The sequence below is a fragment of the Amblyraja radiata genome, chromosome 1 (assembly GCF_010909765.2).
Source record: "Amblyraja radiata isolate CabotCenter1 chromosome 1, sAmbRad1.1.pri, whole genome shotgun sequence".
In the NCBI taxonomy this organism is placed as follows: Eukaryota; Metazoa; Chordata; class Chondrichthyes; order Rajiformes; family Rajidae; genus Amblyraja; species Amblyraja radiata.
Window position 1 is genome coordinate 190,274,947 of NC_045956.1, and position 18,258 is coordinate 190,293,204.

At 46.0% G+C, this 18,258-nt stretch overlaps 1 protein-coding gene across 1 annotated transcript in view; it reads left to right on the plus strand.

Moving 5' to 3' along the window:
* LOC116989155 (disintegrin and metalloproteinase domain-containing protein 19-like) overlaps positions 1–18,258 on the plus strand; it is a 78,453-nt gene that overhangs the window by 51,840 nt on the left and 8,355 nt on the right. Inside the window, exons 14-17 of the mRNA XM_033046417.1 lie at positions 6,402–6,510; positions 7,508–7,697; positions 14,052–14,129; positions 17,691–17,805. Of these exons, the coding sequence (XP_032902308.1) occupies positions 6,402–6,510; positions 7,508–7,697; positions 14,052–14,129; positions 17,691–17,805 (492 nt within the window). The remainder of the gene's footprint in view (positions 1–6,401; positions 6,511–7,507; positions 7,698–14,051; positions 14,130–17,690; positions 17,806–18,258) is intronic.

Genomic DNA, 18,258 nt, shown 5'->3' on the forward strand with positions numbered 1-18,258 from the left:
CCGCCTACGCCGCATCTGTTCCCAGGATGAGACGTTCCACACCAGGGCATCGGAAATGTCCTCGTTCTTCAGGTATTCCTCCGCCACCATAGATGAGGGTCGCACCAGGGTCTCATCCATACCCCGCAACACTGCTCTCTCTCCCCATCCCCGCACTCGCAACAAGGGCAGAGTCCCCCTAGTCCTCACCTTTCACCCCACCAGCCGGCAAATAAAACACATAATCCTCCGCCATTTCCACCACCTCCAACGTGACCCCACCACTCGCCACATCTTCCCATCTCCCCCTATGTCTGCCTTCCGCAAAGACCGCTCCCTCCGCAACTCCCTTGTCAATTCTTCCCTTCCCTCCCGTACCACCCCCTCACCGGGCACTTTCCGTTGCAACCGCAAGAAATGCAACACCTGTCCCTTCACCTCCCCCCTCGACTCCATTCAAGGACCCAAGCAGTCGTTCCAGGTGCGACAAAGGTTTACCTGTATCTCCTCCAACCTCATCTACTGCATCCGCTGCTCTAAATGTCAGCTGATTTACATCGGGGAGACTATGCGGAGGTTGGGCGATCGTTTCGCCGAACACCTCCGCTCAGTCCGCAATAACCTACCTGAACTCCCGATGGCTCAGCACTTCAACTCCCCCTCCCATTCCCAATCCGACCTCCCTGTCCTCCTCCATTGCCAGAGTGAGCAACACCGGAAATTGGAGGAACAGCACCTCATATTCCGCCTGGGTTGCTTGCGTCCAGATGGCATGAACGTTGAATTCTCCCAATTTTGCTAGCCCTTGCTGTCTCCTCCCCTTCCTTAACCCTCGAGCTGTCTCCTCCCATCCCCCCGCCCTCGGGCTCCTCCTCCTCCCTTTTTCCTTCCTTCTCCCCCCCACCCCCCATCAGTCTGAAGAAGGGTTTCGGCCCGAAACGTCGCCTATTTCCTTCGCTCCATAGATGTTGCTGCACCCGCTGAGTTTCTCCAGCATTTTTGTGTACCTACGACCATCACACTGCTTCCAGAAGCCAATTCTCTATCCAGTCGGCTCGCTCTTCCTGGATCCCATCCAGAGCAGTCTGCCTTATCAAATGCCTTGCTGAAGTCCATATTGACACTGTCTATAGCTCTGATCTCAACAACCTTTTTGGTTACATTAAAAAACTCATTCAGATTCATAGGACACAATTTACCACATACAAATCCATGCTGACTATCCCTAAACGACCCCTGTCTATCCAAATGCATGTATATATCATTCTTCAGAATGATCCAGCTATCATGGTAACTAATGTCCTATTTAAATGTATCACGTGTTACTATGAGTCAGAAAGGTCAGAGGACACATGTAGCCAAGATGTAAAGAATGGTGGACGAATAAAACACAGCGTTTATGTTCAGTGTCCTTGAAGCATGTTTATTACATTCGGATTCAGGCGAGGATCTGACATTGGCGACAAGGATGAACTAGTAATTGTTTAGTTCAACTTTTGAAACAGATATGGCATTTAACGAAGCAGCTGGAATTAGAAGTTTGAAGTCATTCATCCCGAATGGGGAGGTGAGTGGTGTGAGTGCGAGGATTGAGGCATGGCTAGAAGAATTTGACTCCTTCTGGTGATTGGACCATCACCATAGAAACATAGAAAATAGGTGCAGGAGTAAGCCATTCGGCCCTTCGAGCCTGCACCGCCATTCAATATGATCATGGCTGATCATCCAACTCGGTATCCTGTACCTGCCTTCTCTCCATACCCCCTGATCCCTTTAGCCACAAGGGCCACATCTAACTCCCTCTTAAATATAGCCTATGAACTGGCTTCAACTATCTGCTGTGGCAGCGAATTCCACAGATTCACCACTCTCTGTGTAAAAAATGATTTTCTCATCTCGGTCCTAAAAGACTTCCCTCTTATCCTTAAACTGTGACCTCTTGTTCTGGACTTCCCCAACATCGGGAATAATCTTCCTGCATCTAGCCTGTCCAACCCCTTAAGAATTTTGTAAGTTTCTATAAGATCCCCCCTCAATCCTCTAAATTCTAGCGAGTACAAGCTAAGTCTATCCAGTCTTTCTTCATATGAAAGTCCTGCCATCCCAGGAATCAGTCTGGTGAACCTTCTCTGTACTCCCTCTATGGCAATAATGTCTTTCCTCAGATTAGGAGACCAAAACTGTACGCAATACTCCTTGTGTGGTCTCACCAAGACCCTGTACAACTGCAGTAGAACCTCCCTGCTCTTATACTCTCTGTACTCCCTCCAGGGCAAGAATGTCTTTCCTCAGATTAGGAGACCAAAACTGTACGCAATACTCCAGGTGTGGTCTCACCAAGACCCTGCACAACTGCGGTAGAACTGGATTTGAGTATAGGAGCAAGGAGGTTCTACTGCAGTTGTACAGTGTCTTAGTGAGACCACACCTGGAGTATTGCGTACAGTTTTGGTCTCCTAATCTGAGGAAAGACATTCTTGCCATACAGGGAGTACAGAGAAGGTTCACCAGACTGATTCTTGGGATGTCAGGATTTTCATATGAAGAATGACTGGATAGACTCGGCTTGTACTCGCTAGAATTTAGAAGATTGAGGGGGGATCTTATAGAAACTTACAAAATTCTTAAGGGGTTGGACAGGCTAGATGCAGGAAGATTGTTCCCGATGTTGGGTAAGTCCAGAACAAGGGATCACAGTTTAAGGATAAGGGGTAAATCCTTTAGGACTGAGATGAGAAATACATTTTTCACACAGGGAGTGGTGAGTCTCTGGAACTCTCTGCCACAGAAGGTAGTTGAGGCCAGTTCATTGGCTGTATTTAAGAGGGAGTTAGATGTGGCCCTTGTGGCTAAAGGGATCAGGGGGTATGGAGAGAAGGCAGGTACAGGATACTGAGTTGGATAATCAGCCATGATCATATTGAATGGCGGTGCAGGCTCGAAGGGCCGAATGGCCCACTTCTGCACCTATTTTCTATGTTTCTAAGTCACCTTGCATTGCATTCTCATTGCAGTTCACACTGCCACCCAGCATTGTGTCATCCGCAAACTTGGAGATGTTACATTTAATTCCTTCGTCCAAATCGGAGGAAGAAGGATTCCAAGGGGAGAAAGGGACGACCATGGCTGACAAGGGACGTCAGGGACAGTATAAAAATAAAAGAGAAAAAGTACAAAGTAGCAAAGATGAGCGAGAAGCAAGAGGATTTTGTAATGTTTAAAAAGCAACAGAAGATAACTAAAAAGGCAATAACTAAATAGCCAAGAATATAAAGGAGGATAGTAAAAGCTTATTTAGGTATGTGAAGAGGAGAAAATTAGTTAAGACCAAAGTTGGACCCTTGAAGACTGAAAAAGGTGAATTTATTATGGGGAACAAGGAAATGCAGATGAGTTGAACAGGCACTTTGGATCTGTCTTCACTAAGGAGGACACAAACAATCTTCCTGATATAGTAGTGGCCAGAGGTTCTGGGGTGACGGAGGAACTGAAGGAAATCCACATTAGGCAGGAAATGGTGTTGCATAGACCGATGGGACTGAAGGCTGATAAATCCCCAGGGCCTGATGGTCTGCATCCCAGGGTACTTAAGGAAGTGGCTCTAGAAATTGTGGACGCATTGGTGATCATTTTCCAATGTTTTATAGATTCAAGATCTGTTCCTGTGGATTGGAGGGTAGCTAATGTTATCCCACTTTTTTTAAAAAAGGCGTCAGAGAGAAAACAGGGAATTATAGACCAGTTAGCCTGACATCGGTGGTGGGGAAGTTGCTGGAGTCAATTATAAAAGATGAAATAGCGGCACATTTGGATAGCAGTAACAGGATCAGTCCGGGTCAGCATGGATTTACAAAGGGGAAATCATGGTTGACTAATCTTCTGGAATTTTTTGCAAATATAACTAGGAAAATGGACAAGGGAGAGCCAGTGGATGTAGTGTACCTGGACTTTCAGAAAGCATTTGATAAGATCCCATATAGGAGATTAGTGGGCCAAATTAGGGCACATGGTATTGGGGGTAGAGTGCTGACATGGATAGAAAATTGGTTGGCAGACAGGAAACAAAGAGTAGGGATTAATGGGATCCTTTCAGAATGGCAGGCAGTGACTAGTGGGGTGCCGCAAGGCTCGGTGCTGGGACCGCAGCTATTTACAATATACATCAATGATTTAGATGAAGGGATTCAAAGTAACTTAGCAAATTTACAGATGACACAAAGCTGAGTGGCAGTGTGAACTGTGAGGAGGATGCTATGAGAATGCAGGGTGACTTGGACAGGTTGGGTGAGTTGGCAGATGCATGGCAGATTAAGTTTAATGTGGAGAAAAGTGGAAGCAAAAACAAGTAGGCAGATTACTATCTAAATGCTGTCAAGTTGGGAAAAGGGGAAGTACAATGGGATCTGGGGGTCCTTGTTCATCAGTCAATGAAAGTAAGCATGCAGGTACAGCAGGCAGTGAGGAAAGCGAATGGCATGTTGGCCTTTATAACAAGAGGAGTTGAGTATCGGAGCAAAGAGGTCCTTCTGCAGTTGTATAGGGCCCTTGTGAGACCACACCTGGAGTATTGTGTGCAGTTTTGGTCCCCTAATTATAGGAAGGACATTCTTGCTATTGAGATAGATAGATATAATTTAGATAGATATAATTTAATTGCCACACAACCAAGGTCGGTGGTATTTGGGTTGCCAGCAGCGGTACAGTAATAAAGAACACAACCACAATAAAAATTTTACACAAACATCCACCACAGCATTCATCACTGTGGTGGAAGGCACAGAGCTTGGCCAGTCCTCCTCCATTTTCCCCCGTGGTCGGGACCTCCACCCTCCACAGCCGTTGCTGCGGGCGTCCAGATGGTAAGGGACAAAGTCAAAGTCAAGGTGAGTCCAGGATCGGCTCTTCCCAACCAGAGACCGCGGCTTCAGGCTGGTGTAGGCCGCAGGCCGGCGGTCAAAGTTTTAAAGTACCTGCCGTGCCGCAGCCAGAAGCACCGCAGTCTGCAGGGCCGGCGGTCGAAGCTCCCCTCCAGGGGTGATGTTAAGTCCATACCGCGGTAGAAGACGGCCGCGGGCCGGCGGTGGAAGCTTCTTCTTCCACCCGGGTCCTCCACGAGGGATCCCGGAATGTAGACGCCGCACCAGCTGGAGTTCTACAGACCGCGGCTTCAGGCTGCCGGCTGCCGCGGGCCAGCGTAACGGAGCGCTCCCCTCCAGCGAGGTCTCACCCGCTCCGCGCCGAGAGTCCACGCTGCGCCCACCGCTGAAGCTCCGGGCGCGTCTCCGGGAAAGTCCGCGCCGATCCTTGCTGTTAGGCCACGGGGGAGGCGACCTGAAAAAATCGCCTCCATGGAAGAGGCGGCCGAAACGGTTTCCCCCTCACCCCCCCACACCACCCCCCACACATAACACACAAAGAAACATTTGGGAGTGCAGCGTAGGTTTACAAGGTTAATTCCCGGGATGGAGGGACTGTAATTTGCTGAGAGAATGGAGCGGCTGGGCTTGTATACTCTGGAGTTTAGAAGGATGAGAGGGGATCTTATTGAAACATATTTGATTATTAAGGGTTTGGACATGCTAGAGGCAGGATACATGTTCCCGAAGTTGGGGAAGTCCAGAACCAGGGGCCACTGTTTAAGAATAAGGGGTAAGCCATTTAGAATGGATATGAGGAAACACTTTTTCTCACAGAGAGTTGTGAATCTGTGGAATTCTCTGCCTCAGAGGGCGGTGGAGGCCGGTTCTCTGGATACTTTCAAGAGAGAGCTAGATAGAGCTCTTAAAGATAGCGGAGTCAGGGGATATGGGGAGAAGGCAGGAACGGGGTACTGATTGGAGATGATCAGTCATGATCACACTGAATGGTGGTGATGGCTTGAAGGGCCGAATGGCCTACTCCTGCACCTATTGTCTATTGTCTAAAATTATACGTTATCACTGTAACAAATGCCATATCCTAAATAGTGTTGGAATGTTCAGTTTAAATTTATGAGGATTTGAATATCCTTTTTGTTTGATAAGGGAGAAATGTCATGGTAACCAACGTCATATTTAAATCATGTGTTAATATGTCAGAAAGGTCAGAGGACACATGTTGCCAGGATATAAAGGAATGGTGGAGGAATAAACAAAAGTGTTTATGTTCAGTGTCCTCGCAGCATGTTTATTACATTCGGATCCAGGCGAGGATCTGACACCTGTAACTTTCCCACCACAGATGTTATGCTCACAAGTGTATAGTTCCCAGGCTTTTCCTTGCAGCCTTTCAGAAATAGATTACAACGTTAGCCACCTTCCAGTCTTCTGGCACCTCACCTGTGTCTAATGATGATTCATATATCTGTATTAATAAATCTGCTGTGAATAAAACCAAGCTGACTGTCCAATACAATAACCTGTTTTGTTGTTCCTTCTTTCCAGCCTCCGCTCCTAGTCCCATTTTATGTTATTGGTACATGAACATAATAGGAAATCAATTTGGAAATTGTGGCCGGAAGGATGATGGCTTCTTTGTGAGTTGCCCTATAAAGTAAGTAGAAATATACTATGGATGCTGCCTTTCCCTTGGGATTGTAAGGAAAGACTGGATAGACTCGGTTTGTACTCGCTAGAATTTAGAAGATCCCCCCTCAATCTTCTAAATTCTAGCGAGTACAAACCGAGTACAAACTTGGGGCACAGGAGGATGAGGGATGAACTTATAGAGGTGTATAAGATTATGAGGGGAATAGATAGAGTGAATGTAGTCTTTTATCCAGAGAAGGTAAATTAAGATGACATAGGTTTAAGGCGAGAGAGGAAAGATTGAGTAGGAATCTGAGGGTGGTGGGTGTATGGAATGAGCTGCTGTGCAAATTCATTTTGGCTCTCCTGAAAACAGTTTACATCCCACGCCAGGCTGATGCTAAGCTTGCACTTGAGAAACTACACAGTCACTGAAAACCTTGAAACAAAGTTCCCCGAGGCCTTCATAACAGCCAGCGACATCAATCAGACCAATCTCAAGAGCTTTAGTTTAGTTTAGAAATACAGCGTGGAAACAGGCCCTTCAGCCCAATGAGCCATGCTGACCAGTGATCTCCCTACACTAACACTATCCTACACACACTCGGGACAAGAGTGGCTCACTCCCAATTAACTCTATGTAATCTATGCCCACTTTGAACAGAAAGTAGGTGGAGGAACCCGCACAATCATCATGTGTGCCTTCGTTTCTCTCACACTCAGCGTTGTTACACACCATCTATGTTCTCTTCAATTTTTCTGCAATTTAAATGTTGCATTTCTCACCTTACTTTGACCTATGGCATTCACTCCATTTCTCTACAGATGCTGTCTGACCACTAACTATTTCCAGCATTTTCTACTGTTATTTCGGATCTCCAGCATCTGCAATTATTTCCTTTTCTAAAGACAGGGTTACGTGTATGAAGCCGGATAATATTAACCTTTGAACTGCTGAAAATAATTTATTAAACAAGCAAAAGGCGGAAGATTTTTAAAAGTCCTTTGCAATTTTCCTGCAGAGATGTGAGATGTGGAAAGCTTCAATGCAATGGTAAAGGCATATCACCAGCAATTGGTGGAAGAACCGAAAATGTTGTGTCCCAGTTCTCCAACAAAGGCCGGAATATCGAGTGTTATGGAACATATTTCACAGGTGATGCTGAAGGCATTGATCTGGTGGCAGATGGCACTCCCTGCGGTTTGGGAAAGGTAATTCTCCTCACGTCATCAAAACACTGCATTTGCGGACATTGCAAATTGTGTCTGATTTGGTCTCAGACACAGATTTCCCAGTTCTGAGTCCGTAGCTTCATAGTTTAATGCAAGGTGCATGATCAGGTGCTCATCTGAGTACTTATTACATGTGGTGAGGCTTCCTTCCTCAACCACTCCGTCAGCATGAAAATGATGCCTCGGTTTCCTCCCATATCCAAAAGAGAAGCGGTTAATTGGGCTCAGTAAATTGCCCAGTCTGGAGGGGGTGGATGTGATAGAGAATAACATAAAATGAGTGTGAATGGGCGATCGGTGGTCTCTGGACTGAGTGGGCTGAATGGCCTCTTTCCATGCTGTATCTTTCATTTATACATTCCTTCAAAATCAGAACTGGCAAGAGTGATCCAGCTTTGATCCAGTGCAGTCTGTGCAGAGTTTGCATATTTTCCCTGTGGCTTTCCCAAAATCATGACGGTTGGTAGGTAATTGAACTCTAAGAGGTGACACAGTGGTGCAGCGGTAAAGTTGCTGCCTTACGGGTTCGACCTGACTATGGGTGCTGTCTGTATGGAGTTTGTACGTTCTCCCTGCGACCACGTGGGTTTTCTCTAGGTGCTCCGGTTTCCTTCAACACTCCAGAGACGTGCAGGTTTGTAGGTTAATTGGCTTCAGTAAATTGTAAATTGTTCCTAGTGTATAGGATAGTGCGAGTGTGCGGGGTGATCGCTGGTCGGCACAGTCTCGGTGGGCCGAAGGGCCTGTTTCCATGCTGTATCCTTAAAGGAAAGAGATTTGTCTGACATGATTTTTGTTGAGTCTGCCTATTTTTATTTGTTACTATGTACCCTGTTACCACTTCCTTACTATAAACTTGCAGCATTTTCCCTGCTACTAATTTCAGGCTAATTGCATCATAGTTCCATTTATATTTTTTGTCTTATTATTGTTAAATAGGAAGGATACATTTGCTACTTTCCAATCTGGAGAATAGTTATAGAATCTTTGCAATCTGCTCCTCTTGATTTTCCTTCTCACCCTTAACTCAGTATTTGCTCCCCTGTCCAAATGGATTAACTCATACCTATCTGGATTGAGAATTTTTTTGCTACTCTTAGATTTTAGAGATTTTAGGCCCTTAGACCAACTGAGTCCATGCCAACCATCAATCACCCGCATACTAGTCCTATGTAATCCCACTTTTGTGTCCTACACACTAGGGGGAATTTACAGAAGTAAATTAACAGGCATACCTGCATTTCTTTGGAATGTGAGAGTAAGGGGTAAGCCATTTAGAATGGAGACGAGGAAACACTTTTTCACACACAGTGGTGGAGGCTGGTTCTCTGGATACTTTCAAGAGAGAGCTAGATAGGGCTCTTAAAGATAGCTGAGTCAGGGGGTATGGTGAGAAGGCAGGAATGGGGTACTGATTGGGGATGATCAACCATGATCACATTGAATGCTGGCTCGAAGGGCCGAATGACCTACTCCTGCACCTATTGTCTATTGTCTCTAAACTGGAGAACCCTTAGAAAAATCACGGGGACACGGAAAGAACATACAAACAACACACAGAAAGCACCCTTCGTCAGGATTGAACCTGGGCTCTCACATGTCTTGAAGCAGCAACACCACCGCTGCACCCTGTGACACCTTAACTAGTTCAATTATATCCTTCAGTTAATATTTCAAGTCCAGTTGCTTTAACAGAACTGAGAAAGAGGGAAACAAGTTAGTATAGGTAGCAGAGAAGTGGTGGGGTTTAGGTTTCTTATTGTTTCTCATTATGTATTTATTTATTATTATATATAGGTACAGTGACAAGCTTTGTTTTGCATGCTATCCAAACAGATCAGATATACCATACACAATACAATCAAGTACAGAGTGCAGAATTCTCAGCATTGTAACGCATTGTAGGGAGGATGTTAGGAGGATGAGTGCAACAAAAAGAAGGAAAATCAGGTGTTGCTCCTCAAATTTGCATGTATTTAGTTATCCAGTGGAGGAAGGCACAGGTCAGAGTGGCAATGGTATAGTAAATTAGAGGTAATGAAGTGGTAATTAAATATATTGATTAGGACAGCCAGCATGTTGATGTCGTCTATATAGACATTTACACTTCAGAGATACAGCGTGGAAACAGGCCCTTCGGCCCACCGAATCCACACTGACCAGTAATTACCCCAAACACTAGCACTATCCTATACACTAGGGTCAATTTACAGAAGCCAATTAACTTACAAACCTGCACGTCTTTGGAATGTGGGAGCACCCAGAGAAAACACACACAGTCGCAGGGAGAACATCCGTAGACAGCACCCGCAGTCAGGATTGAACACGGGCTCTGCTGCTGTAAGGCAGCAATTCTACCGCTGCGCCACTGTGCCACCCTACTTCATTATGTTCTCACACGGATGGCTGATCCAAAAGATTAGTCCCATTGGATCCAAGGCAAGTTGGCAAAGTGGCTTGGTAAAGGGAGACAGAGTAATGGTGCAAGTTGCTTTTAGAGTCATAGAGCCATACAGTGTGGAAACATTCCCATCGGCCGAACTTGCCCACACCGGCCAACGTGTCCCATCTACACTAGTCCCACCTGCCTGCGTTTGGCCCATATCTCTCTTAAACCTGTCCTATCCAAGTATTTGTCAATGTACCAAGTACATTGTTTCATAAACATTGCGATAGTCCCTGGCACCTCGTTCCATACTCTCACCACCCTTTGTGTGAAAAAGTTACCCTTCAGATTATTATTACATTTTTTCCCATTCACCTTAAACCTATGTCCTCTGGTCCTCAATTCCCCCACTCTGGGCAAGAGACTCTGTGAGTCCCAACTATTCCTCATATGATTTTATACACCTCTACAAGATCATCCCTCATCCTCCTGCGCTCCAAGGAATATAGTCCCAACCTACTCAACCTCCCCTGATAGCTCCGACCCTCGAGTCCTGGCAACATCCCTGTAAATCTTTGTGATTGGAAGGCAGACAACTTTTAATCATAGTATTATCACAGAAAGTGGTGCTGAGACATTGGTGCTATGTGATTTGGATGCCAATGTAGGTGATATGACTGGCAGGTTTGCAGATGACACAAACATTGGTAGTGTTGTGGATAGTGAGGAGGATAGTCTTCCCCTCCCCTCTCTCCCCCCCACCTCTCCCCCACCCCCCCCCCCCCCCCCCCCCCCCCCCCCCCCCCCCACCTCTCTCGAGCTGAATATATCGTGGCAGCCTAGAAGAGCAATACCAGACTTAATCTGGGGGAAATGTAACTGCATTGTCTGTTTTTATTTCAGAGTTCCAGCATAGGTGTAGTTTTATTTATTTTCATTTACCAGGAGACTGCCTGGGAAGAAACATGTCATTTCTGAGGAGTGTTTGGCTGTTTTCCTTAAAGAGGAAGGGGCTGCTGGGGAATCCGATGGTGAAATTATTATTAACAACTTGTTCATAGAAACATAGGAAATAAGTGCAGGAGTAGGCCATTCGGCCCTTCGGGCCTGCACCGCCATTCAATATGATCATGGCTGATCATCCAACTCAGTATCCTGTACCTGCCTTCTCTCCATACCCCCTGATCCCTTTAGCCACAAGGGCCACATCTAACTCCCTCTTAAATATAGCCAATGAACTGGCCTCAACTACCTTCTGTGGCAGAGAATTCCACAGATTCACCACTCTCTGTGTAAAAGATGTTTTTCTCATCTCGGTTCTAAAAGATTTCCCCCTTATCCTTAAACTGTGACCACTTGTTCTGGACTTCCCCAACATCGGGAACAATCTTCCTGCATCTAGCCTGTCCAACCCCTTAAGAATTTTGTAAGTTTCTATAAGATCCCCCCTCAATCTTCTAAATTCTAGCTAGTACAAGCCGAGTCTATCCAGTCTTTCTTCATATGAAAGTCCTGACATCCCAGGAAACAGTCTGGTGAACCTTCTCTGCACTCCCTCTATGGCAAGAATGTCTTTCCTCAGATTAGGAGACCAAAACTGTATGCAATACTCCAGGTGTGGTCTCACCAAGGCCCTGTACATCTGCAGTAGAACCTCCCTGCTCCTATACTCAAATCCTTTTGCTATGAATGCTAACATACCATTCGCTTTCTTCACTGCCTGCTGCACCTGAATGCATACTTTCAATGACTGGTGTACCATGACACCCAGGTCTCGCTGCATCTCCCCTTTTCCTCATCTGCCACCATTCAGATAATAGTCTGCTTTCCTGTTTTTGCCACCAAAGAGGATAACCTCACATTTATCCACATTATACTGCATCTGCCATGCATTTACTCACTCACCCAGCCTATCCTAATTCAAATTCAAATTCTTGTTCAAATTCTTTGAGATTGTATCAGGGGGACCTTATAGAGGTGAATCTCCACATGTAGTATGTAGTGATTTCCAAAAGACATTTGACAAGATGTCATGTAAGTGGCTGGTGGTATAAATTGAAATCGGACATAGTTGTCAGAATAGACTGAAAACAGCTGCCTCATAGAAAACTGAGTTGGAGTAAGTTGGTGCTTTCAGACTGATACCCATCATGGGGAGGTGTTATATATCTTTTGGTGTGTTGTCTGTGTGTATGTGCTGGTGATGCTGTTGCAAGCAACATTTTCACAGTGCTTGTGCATATGACATCTACTTTAGTCTCTACTTATCTAAATGGAGAAAGGCTGCAAGTGAGTGAAATACACAGGGATCAAGGTGTCCTAATGCAAGTATCACAAAATGTTGGTTGGCAGGTCCAACAGGTCATCTCAATGATTTGGATGAGAATGTACACGGCATGATTAGTAAGTCTGCAGATGACCCTAAAGTGGTAGATAGTGAAGATGGTTATAAAAATTGCAGCACCACCTTGATTGGTTGGGCAGGTGGGCTGATGAATGGTTATTGAAGTTTATTGCAAGAATACTGCAAGGTGTTGCATTTTGTGAAGTCCAACCAGGGCAGGACCTACACAGTGAATAGCAGGGCTCTGGGGGGGAGAGAGAGGGGGGAGAGGGAGAGGGGGGTGGGGGAGGGGTGCAGAGGGAGTGGGAGAGGTGGTGGGAGAGAGGAGGAGAGGGGAGGGAGAGGGGCGGAGAGGGGGGGAGACTTGGGAGAGGGGCGGGTGGAGAAAGGGGTGTGGTATATTAAGTAGAGCAATTGTAGATAGAATTTAATGCTGGTGATGCACATTTGCAAACTTACTAATCTTGCATTCTACATTCTCGTCCACATTGTTGATATAAACCATAAACAGCCATGGGCCCAGCACCGATTCCTGAGGCACACCACGAGTCGCAACCTCCGGTCCAAAGATCAACCTTCCACTATCACCCTCTGCATGCTTCCATGAAGCCAATTCTCTATCCAATCGGTTACCTCACCCTGGATCCCAAGTGATATAACCTTGCAGAGCAGACCCTTGGACAGGTACATGGATTGGAAAGGTTTAGAAGGATATGGGCCAGATTTGGACATTGGTTTAAGGTGAGGGGTGAAAGATTTAATAGGAACCTGAAAGGCAACATTTTTATACAAAGGTCGGGGGATGTATAGAACAAGCTGCCTGAGGCGGTGGTTGAGGCAGGTACTATCACAATGTTTAAAAGGTCTTAAGTGATGGGAGCAGAATTAGGCCATTCGGCCCATTAAGTCTGCTCCGCCATTCAATCATGGCTGATCTGTCTCTCCCTCCTAACACCATTCTGCTGCCTTCTCCCCGTAACTTCTGACACCCGTACTAATCAAGAATCTATCTATCTCTGCCTTAAAAATACCTATTGACTTGGCCACAGCCTTCTGTGGCAAAGAATTCCACAGATTCACCACCCTTTGATTAAAGAAAGTCCTTCTCATCTCCTTCCTAATGGGACGTCCTTTAATTCTGAGGCTATGACCTCTAGTCCTCGACTCTCCCACTAGTGGAAGCATCCTCCACATCCAGTGGTAGTTGGGCGAAAGGGCCTGTTTCCACACTGTATGACTCTATGAACCCTGACATCCTTCCTGTAATGCGGTGTCCTAGACTGCACACAATACTGCAAATGCAGCCAATCAAAAATATTATAAATGTGTAGGAAGAAACGCAAATGCTTGTTTACATCGATGATAAACACAAAATGCTGGAGTAAGTCAGCGGGACAGGCAGCACCTCAGGAGGGGAGGAATGGGATGACGTTTTGGGTCGAGACCCTTCGTCGGAAAAACCGTGCATACTCCAGCATTTTGTGTCTATCTTCGAAAGTCCTACAAAGCTGCATCATGATGTGTGTTGTGAATAGTCTGTCCAAGCTTACGTTAAATAATGTTACTGTGTCTGTTAAAGTGATGAATTACTTTTATCCTTCAGGCGTGCTTCAACACCATTTGTCGTGGCGTGGCTGGTTTTGGTGTCGCCAAGTGTAACAAGCACTGCAATGGTCATGGGGTAAGAGCTCGGAAAGTTCATCCTTTCTGTATTTTGAGAAATTTAAATGTAACCCAGCTAAGCATGAAGCATGACCTTTAAAGTCATAGTCCTTCCAAAATGATCAGATTTGAATTTGTACTGTGCTAGACTTGCGACATAGAACAGCACAGGAACGGGACCTTCATCCAAGATGTCTGTACTGACTATGATACCAATTCAAACTGCACATCTGTCGGCACATGGTCGACATCCCTCTCTTCCCTGCCCATCTTACTTTAGAAATTGGTTTTGGTTTAGATTTATTATTGTCACGTGTACCGAGGTACACTGTGAAGCTTTTGTTGCAGTGGAAAGACAATACATGATTACAATCAAGCCATCCACAGTTAGACAACAGTTACATCATAAGGGAATAACGTTTAGTGCAAGGTACAGTCAGTAAAGTCTGATCATAGTCCAAGGGTCAGCACTGAGGTAAATAGTAGTTCAGGACTGCTATCTAGCTGCGGTAGAATTATTCAGTTGCCTGATAACAGCTGGGAATAAACTGTCCCTGAATCTGGAGGTGTGTGTTTTTACACTTTTACACTTTTTGCCCGATATGAAAGCGGAGAAGAGGGAGTGGCCAGGGTGCGAATCGTCCTTGATGATGCTGCTGGCCTTGCTGAGGCAGCGTGAAGTATAAATGGGGTCAATGGAAGGGAGGTTGGTTTGTATGATGGCTGTGTCCACAATTTGCTACAATTTATTGCAGTCTTGGATGGAGCTGTTCCCAAATCATGCTGTGATGCATTCTGATAAAATGCCTACGGCACATCTGTAGAAGTTGGTGAGAGTTGTTGGGGACATGCCAAACTTCCTAAGCTTTCTAAGGAAGTAGAGGCGTTGGTGTGCTTTCTTGGTCATTGCTTCAATATGGGTGGTGCGGGATAATTTGTTGGCCATATTGATTCCTAGGAATTTGAAGCTTTTGACCATCTCTACTTCGGCACCGGCAATGTAAACTGGGGTATGTGTATCGCCTCGCTTCTTGAAGTCCATCACTATCTTCATTGTCTTGCTGACAGTGAACTCCATCATACATGTTGGGACATTGATGGGGTAGATAGTCATTACCTTTGTCCCCGGATGTAATAATTAAATACTAGCGGGCATAGCTTTAAAGTGAGTGGGGCAAAGTTTGAAGATGTGCGGGGCAGGTATTTTATATAGAGGTTGGTGAGTGCCTAGAACACGTTGCTGGTAGTGGTGGTTGAGGCAGATGCAATAGTGGCGTTTAGGAGATTCTTGGATGTGCACATGGTTATACAGGGAATGAGATATATTGATTATGTACAGGCAGGTAGTAGTTGGTCTTGGTTCAGAACAGACATTGTGGGCCGAAGACCCTGTTACTGTGCTGTACTCTTCTGTGTAAGCCAGTGAGCTTTACATTTTTGGAGAAGACTTTTGGGGATAGAATCTATTCACATCTGGAAAAGCATAGACGTATTCAGGATTGTTAGCCTGGCAGCGTGTGGAAATGGTCACATTTTACAAACTTGGTTGAGCATTTTGAGATGTTGAATGATGAAAGTAGGGCATTGGATGATGTCTGCATAGAGTTCAGCAAAGCCTTCAATATGGCCCCTCATGGTAGGCTGATCCAGAAGATTATGGCACATGGGTTCCATGGAGACTGAGATTGTATTCAAAAGTGCCTTGTCTATTTAAGTAGTGGAGGGATGGTATTCTGACTGGAGGTCAGTGACCAGTGATATTCCCCAAGGATCGTTGCTGAGTCTTCTGTTGTTTGTGAAAATGACACGGTCAAAGTCGTACTTGGTTTGATTAATGTAGGAAGGAACTGCTGGCTTACACAGAAGATAGACGTAAAATGCTGGAGTAACTCAATGGGATAGGCAGCATCTCTGGAGAGAAGGAATGGGTGACGTTTCGGGTTGAGACCCTTCTTCAGACTCTAGACTTCAAAGTCTGAAGGATCTCGACCCGAAACCTCATCCATTCCTTCTCTCCAGAGATGTTGCATGTCCCACTGAGTTACTCCAGCATTTTGTGTCTATTTTGGTTTGATTAGTATGTTTGTAGATTACACAATTGGCAATAATGCATAATGAGGAAGATAGTCAAAGAATTCATCAGGGTATAAATTGAAAATGGGGCAGATAATTGGCAAATGACGTTTAATGCAACTTTGAGTGATCCAATCTAAGTGAAAGGTATTCAGTAAGACCTGCACCCTTTGGCGGGTTGATGTGTAGAGGGATCTTGGGTGTGTCCAGCTGCAAGAAAGTGGCAACACAAATAGAAAGGGTGGTTCAAAAAGACCTATTCGGTAGGCGGCGCGACTCTCGTCAGCAGCGGCCTCTGCAGTCCGTCTGCGTTTTTATTATTTTATGTCTATGTTTTTATGTAGTTTTTGTTATTTTTGTTGGGGTATGTGTGTGGATGGGGGAGGGGGGGGGGGTAACTTTTAAATCTCTCCCTGCACGGGAGACCCGACCTTTTCTTTGTCGGGTCTCCGTTGTCGTTGGGGCTGCAACGAGGAGCGGCCTCCAACAGGAAGACCGGGGGCTGTGGTGCCGACTACTCACCTCACCGTCGCGGAGCTGGCCGAGTCCAGAGCGGGTGGAGCTGTGGTGGACGCTGCTGCGGCCCGACCCCCGGAGATTCGGTGGCTGCAACTGCGGGTTTGGCGGACGGCACCGGGAGCCCGCGGGTCCCTGGAGGGAGACCGCTTTTCGGGGCTTCCGCAACGGCGACTTCTCCCGCCCGAGTTGCGGGGTTGAAGAACTCCTGGAGCGGGGCCTTACATCATCGCCCCGCGCGGCTTGGAATGGCCGCGGGATTGCGAGCGCCCGCCGGGGGCTCTAACATCTAGAACCCGGTGTGCGACCTTGCATCACCCGGCGTGGCTTTAATGGCCACGGGACAATTCGCCATCGCCAGCCGGGGGCTTTGACTTTGACTCTGACATCGGGGGGGGAGAGTGCAGTGGAGAGAAAAGTTTTTTTGGCCTTCCATCACAGCAATGTGATGGATGTTTATGTAAATTATGTTGTGTCTTGGGTCTATTTGTTTGTAATGTATGGCTGCAGAAACGGCATTTCGTTTGGACCTCAAGGGGTCCAAATGACAATAAATTGAATTGAATTGAATTGAATTGAATTGAAATTGCATGCTTGCCTTCATCCATTGCGATGCTGAGGATAAAAGTCAGGAAGCCATATATTGTATAGGATTTAACAGAGAGTTAGATAGAGCTCTAGGGGCTAGTGGAGTCAAGGGATATGGGGAGAAGGCAGGCATGGGTTATTGATAGGGGACGATCAGCCATGATCACAATGAATGGCGGTGCTGGCTCGAAGGGCCGAATGGCCTCCTCCTGCACCTATTTTCTATGTTTCTATGTAGAACACAAATTAACACAACGGGTTGGGCATATCGAGGACATGGACAGGCAACATTTCGGGTTGGGGCCCTTCTTCAGAGTGCTGTAATATTGCATCTTATTTTGAATGTGATATACAGATGTATTGAATCTACAGCTTTAGATGATATCATCTTCTATTATCTTAGGTATGTAACAATAATGACGCATGCCACTGTGACCCAGGCTGGGCACCCCCAAATTGCACCACTGCAGGACAAGGTGGCAGCGTGGACAGTGCAACATGGTTTTCACAGCAGCCAGGTGAGTGTCTGACAATGGCATTTTTGTCTTTAGAAAGACTATTGATCTGCAAAATCCCATTTGCAGCCTTTCCGACCTTAATTCAATGGAACGTGCAGTGCAGGGGCACAGCTGGTGGCACAGCTGCCTCATAACCCCAGCAACACATCTTCAGGCAGCGATTGACCTGAGATAGTGCAACATCGTGTTTCCAGAATCTCCGTTTTATTTTAAGACATCATCAAGAGGATTGATGTGGACAGAGCAGTGGATGTTATGGATGGACTTTAGCAAAGCCTTTGGACATGGACCCACATGGAAAGCTTAGTCTGGTAGGTTAAATCACATAGATTCCAAGGGAGCTCATTGATTGAATTCAAAATTGCCTTGGAGGAAGGAGTGTTAAGGATAGTTGTGGAGGGTTGTTTTTATGATTGGAGGCTTGTGACGGATGGAGTGCCGCAGGAGTCAGTG